This window comes from Arachis hypogaea, chromosome 9, assembly GCF_003086295.3.
Source record: "Arachis hypogaea cultivar Tifrunner chromosome 9, arahy.Tifrunner.gnm2.J5K5, whole genome shotgun sequence".
NCBI classification, from domain to species: Eukaryota; Viridiplantae; Streptophyta; class Magnoliopsida; order Fabales; family Fabaceae; genus Arachis; species Arachis hypogaea.
Genome location: NC_092044.1, coordinates 1,646,131 through 1,670,890, shown reverse-complemented (window position 1 = coordinate 1,670,890; position 24,760 = coordinate 1,646,131). Strand labels below are relative to the sequence as shown.

The window sequence follows — 24,760 nt, the reverse complement described above, 5'->3', positions numbered from 1 at the left end:
ACTTGATTTATTTCATTTGTCTTATTTTAATATTGCAAAAACTTATTAAAATTGTTTATCCTTATCAATTCACCTCTTCTTAAGTATTTTGTACTTATTGAGTAATAGATTTTAGATTTATTTCAATTTTTTTTCACTTTTAATTTATACCTAGCATTTATATGATTAATAAATGATTTCAAATAAAAAGATTAACTATTCAATTTTATTTAACTTTCTTTTAATTACTTTAAATTTTTTATCAATTATAGAAAATATAATTCACAATATACTATATTAGCTATTATTTTTAACTATAAATATTTTAGACCTGCTATATATATAAGTCATTTTGTCATACAAGTTTATACAAGTTAATCCTTCCAACAAAACTCACTTTCATAACGCGCGCGTGAAATCACGTCGTTCCTCCTCTGACGTTTGTATTCTGTGTTCTTCTTCCTCCTCCTCCTCCTTCTCCTCTTTCTTCTTCTTCTTCTTTGCATTCTTCCTCCTTTTTCTTCGCGTTCTTTTTTCTTCTTTGCTATTTCATCCTCTTCGTCGTTCTTTTTATTGCTGCGGTTGTTGCTGCACTTTTTTTCTCCTCATCTTTCTATTGATTTTGTAACATTATACATTTTTGTTAGGAGGTAAAACAAGAAGAAAAAGATGAATAAGAGGTAGCAGAAGATAAGGAAGAAAAAGAAGAGTTTGAAATTATGCAGAATTTATCAGTATAAATCTACAAAAAATTGTTAAACAATACACATAAATGTTTTAGTTTTACACTAAGATTTGCTGCAAACTTAAAAAGTTTGTGAACTCGTCTGAGGCTCTGAGCCTTGTTTCCACGACTGAATGGTTCATGAGGTTCTCTTGATGATCCTTCAGCCTGTTTTTTAGTATAGATTTTCGCCTTCCAACTGTGGAAAGAAGCGCACACACTATGATTCGAACAATTAAAAGTAATTTTACTAGATACTTGTAGTTTCTGAAAGGCAATTTGCATGAGATTCTTGATACTGTGAATCAGAATGTGGTTATGGTGTGTTTTGAAAAATGTATAAAAGATAGGAAATTAAGTTTGCTAACATTTTTTATTTTTATTTTTCTTTTTCTTTCAAAATTTTATTATGATATTAGCCTTATATATTTTTCTTTTCTCAATATCCCAATTTGATGATTATTGCATTCCAAATTAATATAAATTAATATAAACTAATGATTTTTCATGCATCATCCACGAATTCGAAATCTCCTTTAATAAAAAATTAAAAAAATATCCAAATATTTTAAATTATTTTTTTCTTTGTCTTATCACATAAAAAAAAGAAATAGATCTAGATAAAGAATTGTAAAATAAATCTAAATATATAAGATCTTAAAAATATGAAAGTGTGTCACAAAGTTATTCTTTTTTTAAATCCAAAAAAAAAAGTAGTTGGCCTTTCACGAGCAGAGGTTAATATTTGAGATACTAAAATTAAGATTAAAAATCCAACTACCTAATTTAGCATACACAAAATCATTGGCAACAAGATTAAGGACTTTAAAGTGCATAAAAATTAGTATATTATTATTATTATTATTATTATTATTATTATTATTATTATTAAAATTAAAATTAAAATTAAAGAGAAGAGAAAAAATCCAAACTGATCTGAATTGGACTAAAGTTTTTTAGGTAAAAAATATGTTTATTTCTTGTTGCTATGAATTTTTTATGTAGTTTTGTCAAAGGATTTTTTTTTATATTCTCTAATAATTGTTGAAAATTTTTAAAAATATTTATACATCTCTATTTAATAACTTAGACTTTTAGGAATTAAAATAGATGGTTTATAATATAGTATTAATACTTTTAAGAATATAACATGTAAAATTTCACGATTATAATAAAATTGAATAATTCATAAAATATTTTGTTGTACATAAATTTTAAGTATCAAACACATGTTTACAAGATTAATCTATAATGTCAAAAAACAGAACAATTTCAGTATAGTACATATCTAATAGAGGAAATGAAACAGTATACAATTGTCTAAACAAATCAACTAATCAAATTAGCACACACTTACATAAAACTTTGTAGAAGCTTCGTCCATTCTTGCCATCTTGTTGATGAATCAGGACCAAGCAAGTATCCATTCAGTCTAATAAGGACCTGCAAAATTGCATTTGTGGTGTTATTTAATTTAGATCATTAGCCCAATAATCCAAATATATATATATATATATATATATATAATTCAATATTTCAGGGTGTGTCAAAGTGGTGTATTATAGCTTCCAATGATGGACTGATATAAAGTTGAGTTATCAAAAAGTTCTAACCAATGCATAGATTTCATTTTCATTCTTCTTTGTTATAACAATATTATCAATATATATTTGTATATAAATACATATGTAATTAAATTTACTTTTAATATATATTTTATATTTTAATATATATTCTATAATTATAATTTATTTTAATAATTAGTTTTAGTGTATACTTAATATATAATTGGCATATATATCTCATAATGAACATAGTGGAGGAATTAGGTGTTCAACTTCAAGCTAATAATACTTGTGATGTGTGAAGATTGCAAATCAAATGATTTGTGTTCTTTCTAAATATAATTACCATTTAAGCCAATAAATTACAATTATGATCAGGATTGGAAATCCAAGAATAAACCTTTGGCATGCATAGAATAGAAGAAAATATATCCATAAAAGTATCATACCAAAATTAAAAAATCAAATTGAAAGATGTTAGTTTACTTACTTGTTACCACTATGAGAGCTTCTGATGATTTAATAGAGTTGAAATTTTAGATCACCATGTCATAGACTCGGTCTAAACATTTGAAATAAAAATGTCTGAATCTTCTGTTGAAGAAAATTGTAATTAATACTGTCCAAAAACTTGTGACAAATCCAATTCCTAAACCCATATAGAACCATGAATAAATGTCAGAGTTGTCATCATCATCATCATCTTCTGTCATTTGTTTTTCATTCGGTACTTTCTTATCTTGCGGACAAATCTTTGTGAGTGGAGGTCCACATATTTTTGGATTTTCCATATAGCTAAGGTTTGTGAAACCTTGAAGTTGGGTTCCTGATGGAATTTTTCCTTCAAAATTGTTGCATGAGAGATTCAAGGCTTCAAGAAAAGACAAAGCAGACATGGTTTCAGGAATTTGTCCTGAAAATAAGTTATTTGAGAGATCAAGAGACTCCAACTGTATCAACTTGCTAATATCTTGTGGAATCTTTCCCACGAATTGATTGTGGGATAGATTTAAAGAATTCAATCCAATAAGCATAAATAACTCTGATGGCAACGTTCCAGATAGATTGTTACATGAAAGATCAACAACAAGTATCGAGTGTGTATAATTTAACTTAATGCCCTTAATGAGCAACATGAGATTGACATTGAATTCAAAATTGACATGGTCTATAGTAGGAATGGTAACATCAAATGAATCAAATGATTCAATTTTAGAAATCATGCCTGTCATGTTGCGAATACAACTTGGTATTGACCCTGATAATCTGTTGTTTGAAAGATCCAATATCTTGAGAGAATGAAGATGACAAATTGTAGTAGAGATATTACCACTAAATTGGTTGGATCTTAGTTTGAGACCAATTACACTTTGCCCCACCCAGTTTGATATAGCTCCAGAAAACTCATTTTCACCTAAATTAAGGAGACGAAGTTTCTTACAATTTTTCAATGAGAGAGGCACTTCTCCAGATAACATGTTATTGTATAGATTCAATGCAATTAGGTTAGACAAAAAGCTCATTGAGTGAGGAATTTTGCCTACCAAATTATTGCTTTCCAAATTAACAAAAAGTAATGATCTCCAATGCATCCAACAATCCGGAATCTCTCTTGATAAAAGATTATGAGAAATATCCACATACTTCAAGTTGTTTTTTTCTTTTGTCTTATGGCATAAGAAAGAAGAAATGGATCCTGACAAGAAATTGTTAGCCAAACGTAAAAGAGTGACGTTTGGTGATATTTGTGGCACACCACCTCTCAAATTGTTGTCGCCTAGCACTACCACTTTGGAATTAAGCAAGACATTTGACATGTCAACATTGATTGAATTATTTGATAAATCAAGATACTCAACTTGATCAGAAACAAACTTCCAGAACTTATTAGGTAGTTCCAATGGAATTCTTGAATTTACAATCGCTAAAAGGGTCAGAGAATTTTGTGTATATATCCATGATGGAAGTTTATTAGGAGTCAAATAAGTCAATTCTAAAAACTGAAGTTGAAAAGGGGGGATCCATTCAGAATCAAAGTCAAAGATCAAATATTGTGAACCCAAAACTAAATGGTTTAATTTTGAAAGGGAAAGAAAATTTTGTTCAGAAACAATTCCTGTTAAACCATTGAATGCCAAATTCAAGTAAGTTAAGGATGACAGATTTCCTAAACTTGTAGAAATAGAACCAGAGAATGAATTATCAGAAAGATCAAGTTTTTTTAGTTGTTCAAGTTGACCCATCCAATTTGGAATGAGTCCACTGAGATCATTGTTATACAAAGACAAGGTTTCAAGGCTTTGAAAGTGTGGTAGTGTTTGAGGAAGTTGGCCATGCATGAAATTATTGGAAAGTTCTACAATTGAGATACTAGAACTAAGATTGAAAACCCAACTTGGTAGCTCAGACACAAACTCATTGTAAGAAAGATCAAGAACTTTAAGTGTAGTGAAATTGGCATATTGAAGGGATGGATAGATGTTCTGAAGTCTACAATCTTCCAAATATAACTCTGAAAGTGAAGGAAGCATAGTCACTAACTGAAACCAATTAGTTTCTTTTTGAAGATTAATGCCATTGAGATCGAGATAGTGTAAAAAGGAAAGATTAGAAATCCAATGGAGTATATTACCAACTTGAAGATTATCATTATCTGATAAATTAAGATAGTAGATATTGCTGGAAGAATTTTTACACTGACCATGATATTGGATGGTGTTGAAGTCATTGTTGTTCAAATCCAAATAACTAAGAAATTCAAGATCAAACAAACAAGACATGTCGAGTTCACCTGTTAGACACTGGGATTTGTCAAGATTATGACCGTAATTAGAGTAAATTTCTGGACAATGGAGATTGAGCTTTGTGACTCTGCCAGTGATGTTATCACAATGAACTCCTTTCCATTGGCAACAATTTGTTTCCTTAATGGACCATAAAGAAAGTACACCAGAGGGATCAGTAATTCCATATTTGAACTTGAGCAATGTGCTCTTGTCCTTTTCGTCGCACTGGATAATGTTGGGAGTGCACATAATTTTACATAATAATAAAGAAAGCAAAAAGATTTGAATATGGTATTGAAAGAGAGAGGAAGTAGCCATATTAGTTTTACAACAAAAAGATTTTGGTGATGAGTGGAAATATGGATCAAAAGTTTCCTCTAAAGAGAATTTATTTTAAGTGTGAAACAAGTGCAATATGGAAAATTCATTTAACTTCTTCAACTATATCCTTGACCATGTGTCCATATTTATATACTTGTAGCCTCAAATTCTTTCATTTCTTAAGAATATTAAAGACATAATATTATCTATCAACCTATTATTATATTATTAGCGTGGCGTGTATGCATAGGTTTTATGGCTAGTCTCGTATTTATTCAAAGGTGAATTTTAACAAGACTATGAATGGTATAGTCTTTAAATGGGTTTATAAATGTTAGTCGTTCTTCACACTTTGAATAGTGTTTTGAGTTGAGTTAGACTCGTTCAATCTCAATTCTAATATAAGAAAAAAATTATTAAGGATGTTACAAATAAAAATTTTAATAAACAATATTATCTTTTAAAAATTTTCAATATAATAAAAATGTATGAAAAAATGAGTTAATAGTCAAAATTGTTTTTAAAAGATATTTCGATCTCTATTTTCGTCTTCGAAAGATAAAATTAATAAAAAAAGTCTCCGAAAGTTATCCATGTTGATCAAGTTCGTCCTTCCGTCATCTTAGTTGTTGAGGTGTATAACGTTTGCTGAGCTAGAACGTTAAGTTTCAGCGTGACACACTCCAGCGTGGCTAATGTTAATTAATGCTGAGTTGATATGTTTGTTTATTTAGCTCAAATCAGTCCTAGTATTACAACCCTAACCTAATCCCAATCTGAAACATAAATGTGTGTGAATCTCGTAGTAGATGACCTTATATGTCTGTTCAGTCGCCGTTATGATGAGTGAAAGTCGCAGCGGTGACTTGCCGTCTCAGTCTATTGGTACCCATGGTTCTAATTCTTCTATACGACGGAGGATGAAGATCAAAGACCAGACATGCTTTTGCAGGTTGAAGACAACGATCAAGAAATCTGGTAAAAGAGAGAATTCAGATAGGTTGTTCCACACTTATGCAAGATACCCGGTAAGTTAGAATAAATTAATTTTATTTTTCATTTTCCTATATTTTTTGTTGGACAGTTGAAATTGATTTTTTTTAAAATATTCAAAAAGAAAGACCACTGCAACTTCTTTAGATGGGTTGATGATGATGGGTATGCAGTAGAGGCAGAAACTGATGCAGAGGTTAGTGGTGACTATGATGAATGGAGATTGAATGTGTCATGGAGATTGGATAGCTTGGAGGGTGAAGTTAGAGCAATGAAGATTCTAATAATGTACTTCTCAGTTGCAATTATTTTGGCTATTGTCATTTGTGCATCACTTTTGTTCACATCAATCTCCAAGTAAAGCTACCGATGGAGTGTTATGTTGTTGTGCTTTAGAGGTGTTGTTAGAGCTTTGAGATTGAACTATTTGATATGTAATGATGATGTGACTTATGAATAAAAGTAGGTGTTAATTGTGTTCAATTCAACATAAACTTGTTCTTTGAGAATGATGGGTTTCATTGAAAATACAATATGGTGATGTTTGAACCCTAAATATTTATTCACCAAAAAACTGTATATATCAGAATAGACAAGATCATTGTTATAATCCATAACAAACATCATAATCATATCATATTGTCTTAGTAGATACACCACATAGGTAATCAAGGATCCACAAGTTAACAGAGCAATTCAAAAAACAAAAGTTTCATAGAATTGTTCACTTAAACAAAAAAAAAAAAACATAAAAGACCTAACTAAAATGATCCTGATCACACAACCAGTTTACACAGCCCTGTTCTCAAAAAACATTGTTGCAACGACATACAAATACATTTTCTAATTAAAGTTAATATTTCTTTCTTGGATGCTTGAAACCTGAAATTAGCACAAATGTCATGAAGATTTGCATCTTCTTAACAGTTGTGAAACTTGTTCCTTTCAATGTCTCAACAGAAATGATCACAGGTGATTTAGTGGAGGCATTCAATCTTGCCTTATTTTTAATGACATTTAATTTGGATGGCCTTCCTCTATTTGCACCCTACATAGGCCATTTGCAGAATTATTATTTTTCAAGTAAATAAATGAAAGTGGTGTTAATCTCAAGCAAAGAAGAAACTATTTGAAAAATTTTGTACCCTTAATTAATCTCAAGCCCGTTTTGAGTGGACATTTATGGATCTCCATCAAAAACTATAGTCTAGATACCCAAATAGATAAAGCAAATGAAATTCAAATGCAAACATTGTCCATAAGACGAATCCATTTCCTATTTGCATGTAAAAGGTAAATAAGATCTGCATTAACATCACGAGATCAGATTACCTTCTCCTTCGCTGATTTTAGTTGTTCCTTCAGTCATTTTCTCTTAGCTTTCTTTCATCGAGCACTTCTACTAGCCGTCTGACCAAAAACGAGTTAAAAGAAAGTGAAAATTAATATAAAGTTTCCTCCTATTCCCTCTCTCTTACTAGGATGGGCCGGCAGAATATCGAACAATAAAAAGAAAAAATTAATAAATTAGTATATGGAGAGGAAATTCATAAATATGGGAGATCCCAAACCCTAGTATAATAAAGTGGTTCTTAGAACTACGTTAACATAAACCAACACACATCAACATTGTAAAATCAACAAAAATTGTCAAAAAAAATTAAATCTTACCCTGTGGCAGTTATTGTTTCTTCCTCCAATAGTGTAAATTTTCTGCATGCTCCTCCAACTTTTCACTGTAGTAGCGTCAATTCCTCCACAAATGTCGATACGCACACAGCTTGTCAAGTACACAAGGAGATTCTGATCATAGGCAAGTGTCTCAGGACAGAAAGTCATAGAGTAGAGAAAAGACAAGAGATTTTGGAGCAAAAGTAGAAGAGGGTTGTTATGAGAGAAGGTGATGGGAGAAACGTTTAAAAATCCCACTCTGGACCATAAACGACGCCGTTCTATGGTTTTAGGGGTGGAGGATTGACACTACGTCGTTTTGGTCTGTGTCAGGCTGGAATTTATTAACGTTCCAACTCAACAAACGTTACACACCTCAACAATTGAGATGACGGAAGGACGAACTCGATCAACGTGGGTAATTTTTAGGAACGCTTTTGATTAATTTTATCTTTTAGAGACGAAAATGGAGATCGACGTATCTTTCAAGAACGATTTTGACTATTAACTTATAAAAAAATGCTAAAACTTTTTATTTTACCTTCGTTAACTAATGCCGAAAGTCCAACCCCATTTTTCTCCATTCATGGACTATGTCAATGTGACATGATAATGGTGGTTATCAATAGCTTAAATCTTAGTACAACTTGTACAATAAAAAAATATCGAAAGTAATAGATAGATTTGAGAAGTGAAATTAAATTATACATGAATTGAAGGATGACTTTGAAACATCGTATTAATCTCTTCCACCTCCACAATGATATCACACACTCCAATTCATAAATAAAAACATCAATTTTGATGCATCTTTTAATAATTTCAAAGTCTTGTGTTTAAGATAGGAGGGCAAAGATAACAACAATATATGATGGAAGCTTGAGAAAGTCAAAACAAGTTTAGTCACCATTATATAAACTTGGAATGGATCCTCCCAATTTAATATGAGAGAAGGATTCAAAGCTGAACACATTTCTTTAATTTTCATTCATGTTCTCTATATATTATGTTACAAATTTAATATCAACAAATTAATAACAAAGCAATACATTATTAAAGAAGGTTAATGCACGCGATAAAAGCTCAATTCGGATTTTATAAGAACATGATTCTGGTCCTTATTACTATTACGAGAGCTCTTTTAGAATAATTTGTAAGTGATCTTTATACGCACTCATTGTGAGTAATGTCAAACTCTCGCAAACTTTGTTTTTCTACACATATCCTGAAAATAATAAATAAATAGAAGCAGCTTGCCAAGTAGGATTGGATTGATATTTGGGCTTAAATTCATTTGGGCCTATATCTTAGTTGATTAAAGCCCAAAATCCAATACTCAAAGGAATAAGTTATTCTGACCCCAAAAATAAGGAATAAGTTATATTCCGGGCGTTTTTTCTTAACAAAGAAAAAGAGAATATTCGATCATATCATCTGCCAAAAAGGAATTCATCATTGTACACCAAAAAAAAAATTTCATTATTTTCGAAAAAAAATATTAGAAGGCTATCAAAATTTAGAATTTAGTATTTTTAACTATTAATTCATTTTTTTTAGTCTAGTTTTTTTACTCTAGTAATTCAATAACATACTTTATCTTTTTTTTTATACCAAATATAGGAGACTCGAATCCACAACCTCTTGATTGAGTATGGAAAGACTATGTCATTTGAGCTATTATTCATTGACAACATACTTTATCCTATACTTTTAAATATTAATAATAAATTAATAACAAAAAATAATAAATTCTAATGAGCTTTTAACATTTCTCCTGCCAAAATATTTCATCTAAAAGTAGATACATATAGTTGTGAATGTATTAAATATTTAAATTGCTCCAAGGATCATGAAATGAAAGAAGTATGTACTGAAATTCAAACTAAATGCACTAAATTCATCATAAAGAATCCTGCCACATCTACACTGTTTTTAATAAAAAAAAATTGACATTAGTGCTTTCTTTAATTATTAACGTATTGAAAATTATTATTTCAACGAAAAAATAAGAAAGGACGTATATATATATTATATATTGTTAAACAATAAAAACAACTTTAACTATAATTTACAATTCCAACAACATATTTTTATCACAACTCAATTCAACATATCAAAAAGATAAAAATAAAGTGTTTATGATTGACAAATAATAAACTTTAAAATAAAACCTTGATGAATATATGTTTAGTTATTATAACTATTAATTTATAGTTCAAATGACATAATTTCTTCATTTTCATCTAGAAATTTCGGATTCGAGTCTCACTCATAATTTTAGAAAAAAAAAAAAGTAAGTGCAAAACCTTGGTAACTTAGTGAAATAATTATGCACCCCCAAAACCTGCAAATTATGTAGAGAATCATAGAGGTGCATAATTCCTTGCAAATTTACCTGAGTATATATATATATATATATATATATATATATATATATATATATATATATATATATATATATATATATATATATATATACTTCCATTTCATCCAGTGCATGGATTTATGATTTTGGTCTTTATAAATATTTTGGTGCATTTTTAAATAAAAAAAGTTGGCTATTACTATCATTATACGTGTATATATACTTTAAAATAGATACTTAACCCTACCTTGAACAATAGGTATACGAAAGAAACATCGACACTAATTCTAGAAGGATTAAAAATTTAGAACCTTCTTCACATCATTTTGCTTAATGAGATTTGATAGCCGAAATATGCTTCAGAATAATTCCTTGTATAGCTAATGTTAAATAATTAAAATGCTATATATATATATATAAAAAGATTATTCTAGCTAGCGAATATGAGTTAGGCGTTCTACTTAGCTAGTACTTGTGGGTGAAGATTGCAAATCAAATGATTGCGGTGAGAAGAGTGTAGTGTGAAAAGTGAGAGAGAAGCAAATAAAGTGCAAGTGAGCTATTAGGTGTTTTGAATGTTGGCATAAGTGAGTAAAAATTGTGTTCTTCTTTTTTAAATATTACCCTTTAAGTGTACAAGAATAAACCTTTAGCATGGAAAGAATAGAAAAAAATATATCCATAGAGAATTAGGGATATCACACCAAATTTAAACATTTGAATAAAAATTAGTTGAGTTACTTATCAATTACCACTACGAGAGCTTTTGATGATGTATACTTTAGAAAGTAAAGTTGAACTTTTGGATCACCAAGTCATAATTTTTTTAAATATTTGAAATATGAATGCCGAAATCTTCTCTATTGAAAAAAACTGTAATTAATACTGGTCAAAAATTTATTGCAAATTCAATTCCCAAAAGAACCATGAATAAACTTTAAAATTATATCGTCAGCATCATCTTCTTTTGTTTATTTTTTATTTAGTGATTTTTTATTTTGTGGGCAGATATTTATATGAGTGGAGTCCACAAATTTTTGAATTATCTACATAGTTAAGGTTTGTGAAATTTTGAAATTGGGTCGTGATAAAATTTTGTCTTTAAAAATGTTGTATGAGAGATTCAGAACTTCAAAAAAAGATAAAGTAGATATAAATTGAAAAATTTGTCCTAAAAATAAATTGTTTGAGAGATCAAAAGATCAAGAGACAAATTTATTTTTTATTTAATTGAATTATTGATTTTTTTTGTGTCTGAACAAAAATTAAAGAAACCAAACAGAAAAAGAAAGATACACAGAAGATTTTTATAAGTCAAACAATATCTCAATCTTGAAGAAGAGCTTCAACAAATTTATTAGGAGGATTAAACTACTCAACGTATTCATTCTGACTTCAAGCTCCGAGCTTTGCCATCATATTGGCCATCCTATTTTTCTCTCAAAGCACTAGGTTAAAATGAACTTTCCATTTCCTGAACATTTTATGAATACGTACCTCCAGATTCCCATCTTTCTTATCTTCTGAAGCAGGCTCACTCTGAACAGCAATGAATGCTTCTCTTGAATCTGTTTCGCACACATCTTCTTTGAATCCGAGCCTGTTCTAACTCCATCTTCCATCTTCTAGCCAAGATCACCACTTTATGTTGTGTCCAAACTTCATATGGATTAAAGATTTTCTGATTTCGATGCCTCCAAATCCACCAAATGCCATGAAAAAAATAGGTTTTTTGTTCCAAAACAGCAGCTCGCATAAAAGAAAACATATTCCCATTGACCTAAAGAATTGATGGATCCAATCTCATTCAAATGTCTTGCGCCTGTCGATAACATAGCAAGCAATGCATCGCCGATTATGTCTCTTCGCTACATCAAGGGCACATGTTCAACTCAAAGAGTCCACGCCAGTGTTTGAAAGCCTCTGTTGGTAGAGAATCATGAATGGCAAACCATGCCAGGAGTTTTGCTTTCTCCGGGGCATTCGCCCGCTACAGCCATTTCCAACTTTGCCCCTCATTCCACTGAATCCTCTTCTTCAGTAACCATGTATATCCCTCTTTAGTTGAATAACTTTTATTAATATTTGCTATCCAAATCCATCCAGATTCAACTATGCACTACTAAAATCAGTTAGAAGTTTGCATTATATGGAGAATTAACTCTGATAAGGGTGTCGCAATTCGCTCCAAACGCCAACCATACTCGCTCCAAACATCTCTGATAATCAATTGAGTATCGGAGATATGGACAAAAGGAAAATAATAACAGAGTTTACCTCCTGGATGTCGATCATTAAACCAAATCGATTGGTCCAAGTTACCAGGACTCCAAGCCAAACCCTCTTGTAGAAGCTGCATTAACTTCCCAATGCCCTTCCAGCAAATAGATGCAGTCTTTGGAACAGAAATTTCTAAGTTCAAGGGATTTTTAAAATATTTGTTGAGTATAATTTGAACCCACAACTTGTCACGGCAGTTTAGCTTCTTCTAAACTAACTTTTCAATCATTGCCACGTTGACTAGAGAAGAATCTCGAATGTCCAGACCACCAAAATTTTTTGACCAAAGAGAGATATCTTTCGATATTATTACCCTTCCAAAAGAACTGTAGAGTGAGAGAATTAATATTTTCACAAGCATGACCTGGAAGAAGAAAGCATTGCATCTGATAAATAGGAATAGCTGATACAACCGATTTAACAAGACATAATCTCCCAACTCTATTCAACAGTCTCCCTTTCTATAATGCCATACGTTTCTAAATTTTGTCAATAACCTCTATAGCACAGATTCGAATCACTCTCAAGTGCCTCAAATTAACACCTAAGTATTTACCCAAGTTTTGAGTAAAATAGATAGATGATACCTCAGTAAACAACTCTTTTCTTATATTGAAAACATCTTTTGAACATATTACTTTTGACTTTTCAAAGTTAACTTTCAATTCAGATTAATTAGACACGCCAATCACTCTATCTCTAAAAGAGACTCTCGTCCCTTTGGAATCCTCTATGTCACCGAATACAACTCTTCTCACACTCTTCTCCTTGTTACTTCCACCGGAGCGGTTGCCTCACCGTGTTTTCCACTTTCATCCCCGATCACCCCTTTTTCGCTCATAGCTCTCTTCCACGGGTATAAGTAAACTAGTTACTTGTTAATTGAATTATTGATTGATATGAGATAAGGATTTAAAGCTAAACACATTTTTTTAATTTTCCATCAATTTTTTTTTAATCTCAACCAATTAATTAATAACAAAATATTACATTATTAAAGATGGTTAATACATGCGATCAAAACTTAATACATATTTTATAAGAATGTGATATTGTGATTCTATCACATTAAAATAAATAAATAAATGAATAGGAGCAGCTTGCCAAGTCAAACTGGATTGATATTTGGGCTTAAATTGTTTGGGCCTAAATCTTAGTAAAGGACTAAAGCCCAAAACTGAACAGCACACAAAGGAAGTAAGTTAGCTCAAGTTAGCTTCAGGGCCGTTGAAAAATATAAAAAGCCGAATATTAGATCATATTTCTTACCAAAAAAGAATGCATCATTTCCGGAATACCCCTGCTAAAAATAGATGCATATATTTATGAAATTATTAAATATTTAAATTGCTCCAAGGATCCTGAAATAAATGAAGTATATACTGAAATTAAAACTAAATACACTAAATCTATAAATTTGACGAAAAAATGTGAACATAACCGATATAGTGAATAGGGTCATCAAAATGATATCCAAATCTATCAAACTATTTTGTTTATTTCTTAAAATAGGCAAGTTTATAATCTCAAAAATACTCATAAAAATAAAATGTTGAATGAATTTAGTTTGATTAATTTGAAAAATAAAGAAGCTGTTCAACGAGTCGAATGAATTAGCTCGTTTATTTTATTTAATAAAATTTCAATTCGTTTACAATTCAACCCAAATACTATAAAAATAACCCAATTGAAGGAAAAGAAATGGCTTCCAAAGTTTGGTATATAACTCAAAATTGATTATTTTGGGATTTTATTAAAAAAAATCAATTTCGTTTGGGGAAAAAAACTAATAGACGTGTTAAATTGGATTTTTCTTATAAAAAAATATTATGTGTACACAAAAATTAATTATAAAATTAACTGTTATATATTTATGTATAAATATATGTTTTATTTAATTTATTTTTAATATATATTTTATATTCTAATTTATACTATATATTAGTGATTGATTTTAGTAATTAATTTTAGTGTACATCATAATTATTTTTTTATGGGTCAAACCTCTTATTTTAAAATCTCAAATATTCTTAATATATGATTAGTCTAAACCGTTTTAACCCACAAACTTAGATGAATTGACTTTTTTTTTACCAAAGATAAAGAGACTCGAACCCGCAACTTCTTAGGTAAGTACAGGAGACTATACCATTTAAAGTATAGCTCATTGACTACTTAGATGAATCGACTTGTTCGACATCTCTATTTAAAAATAATTATTTTCTAAACATATAGTATCACTTTATCTTATTTTGCGCACAATTACCAGTAATTACTACAAGAAATTCTTACCATTTTCTAATCACCCAAAATTTTGCTTTTAATTGACAAACAAATTATTAGGGTTTTGAACGAAGCAAGGATGTGAAAACCTTGATTCTTCCAGTGATGTGCCAAGAGGACACAAGGCAAGAAGCATGACGTGTGGAACTCTCTCTTTGAATCTTAATGTTCCATTGCAACTAAAACTTGCTCGGTTGGGAAGAGACATCAGACATAAACTTTTAATAAACAAAGTTCCAATTCATGTAGCTTTTAATTGCTTTGTGTGTTCCAATGTTCACCTAGCACTTTCCGGAGACAAATGCTTCTGCATGCTACTCTATATCTTCAACATTGACACATTGTCCATTTATATCAAACCTTTATTTATATATTTTGGTTGAAATTTTACTTTGGAGTAATTACTTAATTCTAGTTATATCCCTACTTTTCAATTATCGGATCAATGATAACCAAAAAATTACGTATGATAATGTGATGTAAAATTTTCATACATAGAGAATGTATTCTTTTATTTTAATTTTCCATTTCTTCTATTATATATAAGTCTAATGACAAGCGAGTTAACACTTAAAAGCAAGGAGTATAATAAAGTGAGGAATTACTTCTGAGTCTTACCTCACATTTTTGACATCCCTAAATTGAACATCTGAATGAGAATTTTAATTTGTTGAAATTCATCATTTATATTAATTATATATGTATGTAATTCACTAATTGTGTTATTTTTTTATTATGTACGGATACTGACACGAATACAGAACATTGCACGATACAAGACACGTTGGTACACAAATTTTAAATTCTTATAAGACACGGAAATAATAATATAAAGTATTTTTTTAGATAAATTATAATGATATTTTAATATTTTATTAATATTAAAACATAAATTATTTTTTTAATTATATAAAGTATTTAAAAAAAATTTATTTAATAAATAATAATATATACTACTTTATTTTTTATATGAGTAAAGTATCATTTTTGTTCCCAACGTTTGGGGTAAGTCTCAAAGTTGTCCCTAACGTTTCAATCGTCCTATTTAAGTCCCTAACGTTTCAAATTGACTTAAGGTTGTCCTGCCGTTAGGGATCCGTTAACAGAGTTGACGGCGAGACAAAATTGAGACGATTTTGAAACGTCAGGGACTTAAATAGGACGAAAATGTTAGAGACAAAAACGATACATAAACATAAATTTTAATTTAATTTTATCTTTCAATAATATAATTTTTTACTATACATAGTATTCAATTATTTTTTAATTAGATTTAAATAAATTACACTTAATCACATTATTTTTATTTTAAATAAATTTATTTTTTTATAATTTAAAAGAATTTTGATACATTAGAGACAAAAGGTATAATTTATATTTTATTGTATATATATTATTTTTTTCTTTTCTGCAAGTTTATATACTAGTCATTCTACAAACATTTCATGATAACTAAAAATCTTTAAGAGTAAAATTATAAAAAAATTAATTTATTTAAAATAAAAATAATATGATTAAGTGTAATTTAATTAGATGTGATTAAAAAATAATTGAATACTATGTATAGTAAAAAATCGATATTATTGAAGGATAAAATTAAAATTTATTTCTATGTATCATTTTTGTCCCCAACGTTTTCGTTCTATTTAAGTTCCTAACGTTTCAAAACCATCTCAATTTTGTCCCGCTGTCAATTCTGTTAACGGATCCCTAACGGCAGGACAACATTGAGTCAGTTTTGAAATGTTAGGGACTTAAATAGGACGATTGAAACGTTATGGACAACTTTGGGACTTATCCCAAACGTTGGAGACAAAAACGATACTTTACTCTTTCTATATTCATTTCAAGAATACATATTAAAAACAAAATTGAATACGTCGATACGCAATAGTATTTAAGTGTATCCAACCGTATTCAGAGAAGAACCTTTTATTTTTATTAATAAGACACAATTAAACAAAAAAAAACATGCGTATCAGACGAATATTAATAAATATCATATCTAAAATAAATATAATATACAAATATAACAACTTAATAAAATATCCGTGCTATATATTATTTCAAATATCAAAATTTGTTAAAAGACAAGAAAGGAGACAAGAGGTAGGGACAAAAGATTTTAACCACATGAATAACAAGGACACATATATATAGCTAGCAATGCAACACAACAATTAACAACCATGTCTCTTTGAAGTAGTGACCCCAGCTATATGTTTGTTACACTCTTATCTTTTGAATTGTATAAAATGGTTGTAGAATGTCTATGGACTATGGATGGTATTTCTTGAAATCTGTCATCATTTTTGGACCTTAATATTAATGCTAGTGGGTCATCATCAGTTTCTAAATTACATCATTCATTATCTGGCAATTTAGAAAAATAATTTACTTATTAGCTAATGCTGGACTCAGAAAATTTTAATACGGGAGACATGGTGGATAAAATTATTTTTATTGTTTTTTGATATAGAATAATATTATATAATTTAAGACTTAAATTTATTGTACAAAAAATTATATAAATTGATTAGTTTTTATCATTTATAAAAAAAAATATATTAATCTAACTAATAAAAACTTATTTACAATTACTTTTATTATTTATTTTTAACATTATTAAATTTCTTTATTTCTAAACATATTATTCAAGTATTCTTTAGATTTATTTCAATCGTAAAGCCTACAAAAAAAATATTTTACCCAAAACATTTGTTATGTATATTGCAGATATTTGTATGTAGGGGTAAGTGCGGGCTCTGTGGTTCCTGGTCTACAAAAAAACAGACAAATTAAACTTTGATGTATGCATATTGGTTATTAGTTATGTATGCATTAATTCAACTATTGGTTGAATTCTATTTTCCATAATATTTAAATGCTATAACAATATATGCAATGATAACTTGTTACAATTATTTTGTTAATCAATTTGAATTAATGTAGTAGTTAATTCATTAGTTTATTTAAATAAGTGTTAGGATTTGAAATCCGCTTTGTATATACAGTAATTCATTGGCTAACGATAAATCTTTACATAGATTTTCGATTCACGACGAATTAATCTTTAGTCTACCAGATTGAGAGAAGCTCTGTAAAGAACAAAAAAATTTGTTACAACTTTTTTATTTCATTTATACAACTGAAAAATATAACAGAATTGACTCTTTCTTCTCCTAACTTATAATATAATTCAACCACACCTAATCTTATTCTTATACCCTTAATAATAATTAAGATAATTAAAACATACACACTATAATAGATTACATTGCGTTCTTTCAGCAATTGATGTACTTAAATTATAATTTTAATGCTAAAACCAGTATTTCGGTCCACAAATTCATGAACAAGACTCGAATTGGATAGCATGTGAACTTGACAAAAGAGGAAGCCATTATTATTCTCCAATTTGTTGGATGATACGAATCATTAATTAATTAATTTACTTGATTATCACTCGCTAATTACTTATGGTGTGCTATGACTATTAATTATTAGCGACTATATATTAAACAGATTATGGTTTTTTCTTTGAGATCTATTCTTGAGATTACCAACCACCACATACAACTGAAAACTATATAACACTGATGGAAACATGTGCTATTAAGGGGGTGGGGGGGGGGTTTAATTTATAGGGATATATATATATATATATATAGGTAAATTTTAGCATATCCCCTCTGTGATATGTCATCTTTTAATTGGTTGCTATGTTAACTATGGTTAAATTATTAGTAATTAAATTATAGTCCAAAGTGGGTGATTATGTAATTAAATACTTCCAAATTTAATTTCAATGCCATCCAGAAATCCCATATCATCATCACCATCACTATCATTATCATCGTCATCATCATTATTTTCGTCTTCTTTTTCGTCTTCCCCTTCTACACTATCATCATAAAAAGCCATCATAATCGATTTCACGTTCTTAAATTTTAAGATTTTCTGAATTTCGCAAACGTAAACTTTGTCTCACCTGAGCTAGGTTCACAAAACAAAAGCAGTTTTTATAACTAAACACAAAGAACACAAAACACAGAACACGACCTTACTTGAACAGGATCTGTTCTATAGGCTCGTACATCTGTATCCTTGAGTTCTAAGAAGACAGGAACCAAAGTCTGGCGGATGAACTATGACCGTGAGGTCAGAGTGTGATTAATTGTTCCAAAGCGCATGCCATCTGAACGGTGGAGCATCGTTTGCGCTACAACCTTGTGGTCGAGATGGTCTCACGGTGTTCTGACAGACTCAAATCTTTTTTCCCTAGCCATTTAATTAGTTATTTTCTCTAAATACTTATTTCCTGGTTCATCAAAATATGGAACACCCAATGAGTTAATTTTTTCTTTTAATTTCAGAGAGAAATAGGACCGGGGTAAATTGAATTTCTACACAATAATAAAAATATAACTTTATTTTTTAATGTTTATAGAAATTATATATTTATCCCTCTTATAAAAATATTTAATTACAAAATTACCCTACTTTAGTTAACATATTAACTCTTATCGAGTTAAATTAACTCAAACTAAAACTAAGCATCCAATTAAAGCATGTCACGTTACGAAGGGTAATTTATATGTTGAAATAGAAGGGGTTGGGTAGAACTCACCATATATATATATATATATATATATATATATACTTGTATTTTTAATTTAAATCAAGAGTTTTAAAATTTATTTTTAATTTTAAAAATAATTAAAAAAATAACTTCTGTTACCAAGATACATAACAAGTTTTACTTTTTAGTTACATATTCTATATAATAATTCTAAACAACCAAGTATTTTATATAATTAAGTTCAATCAAATTATAATATATATATATATTTCATTTGTTTTCTTTTCCCCTTCTATTTTTTCTTAGTCTTTTTTTTTTCTTTTTTCATTTAATTTTTCTCTTTCTTTCTCTTTTGTTATTGTCATTATCGTCATCGTCATTCTTAATGTCATTATCAGTGATATTGTTTTCTTCTTATTTTTATATGTTTTTTTTTGTTTTTATTTTTTTGTATTTTTAAAATATTTATGAAAAAAAATAAAGAAAAAAAACATATCACAAAAAATGATGATCATAATAATTAATGAAAAAGAAAAATGATATCAAAATTTTTTATATAAAACATAGAAAGAAAATAGAAATGATACCAAAATGTGCTATATAAAGCACCCGCAAAGAAGAATAAAGGAATGCGAATAAGCTTATGATTCACGCACATCTTATGTGAATAATTTTTGTTAGGTTTAATTTGTGCCACTTAATTAATAAAAATACTTAGATATCTAACAACATTCTATTCTATAATAGGATTGGTATCTTGTAATTATATAAGGTATCATAATAATTTCCTAAATTATATCTATTATCAATATTGTAAAATAATTTTTTAGGTTTAATTATTTTGTTGACATGATAGTTTCACAAAATTTTTAATTAGGTCCTTATACTTTTTTTTTCTTTTGACTCAAATAAAAGAAAAAAAAGTGTAGGAACTCAATTAGAAAAAAAATTTGATGCAAAAATTCAATTAAAAAAAATATAGGAACCTAATTAAAAATTTTATAAAACTATAAAGACCAACAGAATAATTAAACCATTTTTTTAAGTATTTTTTTGGGTGAATTAGTACACTTAAACAAGTCTTAGTCTTATTACTAGGAATTCGATCGACTAATCTAACATGATGGATAAGTAAATAGTTAAGACAAAATATTAATACTCCTAAATTTTTGTACTGTTAATCGATTAATCGATTAATGTTTATATAAATATATTTATGTTAATGGTAAGCGAGATAAACAAAACCGTCAAAATTTGTTTTTTTTAGTATTTATTAATTGTCACAATAATTAATAAATATTAAATAAATAAATTATAATTAAATTTTTTATCAAACATTTCGATTCCTTTATGTTAATAAAGATATTTTACTCAATTAGTCATTATATTAAAAAAATTTGTAAATACAAGTATCCTTTAAGTTAACAATATAAGTTCACTGTATAACAATTAAATTATTCTTAAAAATAAACAACAGAATTATTAGTGTTGTTGACTTCAAAAAAAAAAGGGAAAAAAATAAACTGAAAACATGTGCTAAGGTATAAAAAAAATACTCTTGTTATATCCCTAACCATTAGACATTGTCTCCTCTTGATAATAAGATTTGGAAACTAATTAATTAAATAATCCCATAAGACAATATATATCTTCTACCAACCAACTTGGTTTCTTTAAGACCACTTTCTCTCTGACATATATATATATATATATATATATATATATATATATATATATATATATATATATATATATATATATATATATATATATATATATATATATATATATAACACATTGTTCAGTTATGTAAAATGGAATAAGCCTAAGCTTTATTATTATTGTTATTATTACTATTATTATATTACACTAATAATATCAATAAAGATTCATATCCACTTTGCACTCATGTGTAGGTATTATGTCATGTGGGCGTATTGAAATTTGTATACGCTTGATTTATTGCTTGTACTTGGTGAAACATCAATCATGTAACAACACCATGAATTATTAATTAGACTTTAAATTAAATAAATTAAGATTATTAACTAAAATTAATTATTGTCCTTTGCATAATTCAAGGAATATATCGATTGTTGCAATCCAAAGAACAAGTTAGATTTGTCTTCAATAGAATTTCAATTCATAATTATGGAGTCGTTAGCAATGTATTATTATATGGATCTATCTGCTCAAAATAACTAGTACATCAATCACTCTATTTATGTGGAAACATATTTGTATTCTTATTGTTTAATTAATTTTAGTTAATTAAGTGGAAGCCAAAATTATCATATATTCCTCAATCAAGCTTGATAGTAAGTTTATATATTAAATAAGTGCCAATCACTAAAGATACATTGTTTCTTTCTTATTGCAACCATTATTAGGGTTTGTGCATGGATATATATATATAGGACTTTAAGCCATTGATGAAAGCATGAAAATGATATTTCAGTGATTAAAGATTCAAAATTAATACTTAGATATCTTGTTTTATACTGTTTTGTATGTCTACTCCTTCTACTACAAGGTATCTCAATTCACATTTTGTGGGCTCCCTAATGGTTGACATCAATATTTACAAGCTATATTGAAATATTGAACAATCTAAACTTAGAAAAAATAATAATACCCCAACATTAATTAGTTATTCTTAGCGATTTTGGTATCATTAGATAAATTAGTTCCACTTTTTTTTTTTATACATTGGTCCCAAATTTTTAGAATATTAGACAAATTAGTTCATATATAATAAAATAAAAAGACAAATTAGTTCTTAGTGTTTTTTTTTAAAAAGTGACCAAATTTAATCTTTAATTTTTCTGAAAATCATATGATTGAGGAATTAAAATGTATAAAATTTTAAAAAATAAGGGATAAATTTGTCTATTTATTTTGTTAAAGACTAAATTATCGAATACAAAAATGGTTAGAGAATTTGAGGGTTAATCTTTAGAAACTGTTATGGAAATAATCATGCAATATGGTAGTATTTTACGTAAATCATCGAAAAAAGATATGGTATTTTACGTGGTGTATATATGTAATATCTATTATTGTTGGTTTATGAAGTTTATTTGATTAAATAAAACGAAAACTCAATATTTTAAAAACAAAAAATCAAAACAAAATGAAAGTGATGGATCTTTTTAAATATTAAAGATAAAAAAGACAATTCATCGATGGCGAATTGACAATATGCTATCGACAAATTCACTTTTTAAAATTTTAAATTAGAATTTATAATTCTCTAAAGGTGAATTTCTATTTGTTGTCGTATTTTTGAAAATCACTAAAAATTCTCATTTTTTAAAATTTTACCACCCAATAAATCATATGAAATTTTTTTTGCCTTAAAAATCTTATTTTTGTTTTTATATAACATTTTCTAAATCAAATTGATAGAAGTTCCATACCTCTATCTTAATAGAACTTTTTAATTGTTGCTGCCATTGTATTGCTGTCATATTGTAATTACTAACTGACATCGATGATTGCTGTTTTGTTATTTGATTTGAATTTTTTAGAATTGGATCTTAAAAAGTTTGATTGAATTTCTAGGTCTGATATTTGAATTTCTATTTAATCTGCACCTTCCGTTGATTCTACTTGTTATTAGTGAGGTTGAATTTGAAAATTAAAATTTATTGCTTTCTATTTTGTGTGTGCAAAAGTCATTGCTAAGTCTAAAACATGCTTGAATTCTGTATCAGAAAATTGTTGAATTTTTTGTTTTTGAATTTTTTGTTTTTGTAATTCGGTTGAATTTTCTGCTTCTAAATTTTTTGCATCTTGATTTTTTTATTTTGTTTGTTGTGTTTGAAATTCAAACTTAAAATCTGATGATTCTTCTTTTGTTTTTGTGTGTTTTGCATTGCTTTGGAACTCTGAAATTTTCGTTTTTGTATTCTCGAATAATGCTGCATTTTTATATTTGGAATCCAAATTCTGTAATTGTAGATCTGCGATTAATAACTTTCCAGCTTCCAGATTTGGTGAATTGTTGAATAGTTGAAAATCTCCTTCTGAAATGGCCTGAATGTTTGGATTTGGATTGTATCTTGATAAATTTGGTTATGGACATACTGATGCTGCACAATCTACTTCTTCTTGAATCATTTTGTTCATGGTTGTATAAATTCTGGCACAAGTTCTTTTTTTAATTTCTTCATCTATCTTGTTTTGTTTTTGATAATTTGAATTCAAGTATTGTAAACTAGTTTGAATCTAATCTCAAATCGAATTCGGTGAATTACTATGGGAATTTGGCATGGTGTTTAATAATTTAAGTAGAAATAAGGGAGAATAGGATAAAAATTCTTAGAATTAAATAGAAATTCTTAGAATTAAGGCCAAAGAAAAAAAAAGTAAGGTTTCTGATATATCAATGCAGACAATTCAGTAATTAAATTGAATAAAGGAAGTATGAGGTGTAGTATAAAAGTTCAACAACCAGTAAAATGAACCAATTCACAACAGATAAAAGAAGCGGAAGTAAAGTAGAGGAAAGGGGAGCTTCCTGCAGCAGAGAAGAAGGAAAAATTGGTCAGAATAGCCTAGGATAAGAATTAACAAGAGAAGAGTATTTTCAGAAGGAGAGAGGGTCAGAGTTTACAACTTCCATGTCATCTCCTTGGTACCTTTCTTGCCTATATATTTGTTGTTATTCAAGGGGAGTTTATTGTTTCCGTTTTGCTAGTTGAGTTGTTATGCCAGCTGTCATTTTTCTCTATCCTTCTATCAACAGTCCCCCATTCAAATTGACCTTGTCCTCAAGGTCGAAGTTGGGATGCATCTGCATCATGTCTTCATAAACGTCCCAAGTGGCATCCTCTATAGGTAAAGCTTGCCACTTGATCAATACCTCTTCATGCTAACGGTTATCCTTCTTGACCATACGGTGTCCTAAGACCAGTTGAAGCTACAATTCGAGGCCTTGGCCATCCAGCAACAATGGTGAATGTAACACCCTACCATATAGAGTCTTATGTTTAAGTCATAATTCAGAGATGGCAAGGTATTACGACCTCTAAAATAAAAATTTAGTAAGCATAGTAATATGAATGATTGATTATAACTAGGAGCCTTTGTAGAAAAAGGGGTAAACAAAAAAATCACAACTCGAAAGCGCAACACTCCGATCGATAACGTAACGAACAAGGATAACCAACGCGAGATTATATATATACAAGAAGTGTCAAAAACAGG

At 28.5% G+C, this 24,760-nt stretch overlaps 1 protein-coding gene and 1 pseudogene across 2 annotated transcripts; one reads left to right on the top strand and one right to left on the bottom strand.

Annotated features, from left to right (window-relative positions):
- Positions 1-257: 257 nt before the first annotated feature.
- Positions 258-5,496, bottom strand: LOC112712758 (receptor-like protein EIX2). Of its 2 annotated transcripts, XM_072202231.1 has the most exons (4): positions 3,599-5,490; positions 2,759-3,181; positions 2,061-2,146; positions 258-902 (listed from the first exon to the last, which is right to left on the bottom strand). In XM_072202231.1, the coding sequence occupies exons 1-2, from the start codon at positions 5,370-5,372 to the stop codon at positions 2,805-2,807; spliced, it is 2,151 nt and encodes a 716-aa protein (XP_072058332.1). In that variant the 5' UTR covers positions 5,373-5,490; the 3' UTR covers positions 258-902; positions 2,061-2,146; positions 2,759-2,804. The 2 variants fall into 2 exon arrangements, with proteins under 2 accessions (XP_072058332.1, XP_072058331.1); XM_072202230.1 differs by having other exon boundaries at positions 2,759-5,496.
- A 13,528-nt stretch (positions 5,497-19,024) lies between these two features.
- Positions 19,025-19,234, top strand: LOC112713748 (small nucleolar RNA U3; annotated as a pseudogene).
- Positions 19,235-24,760: the final 5,526 nt, after the last annotated feature.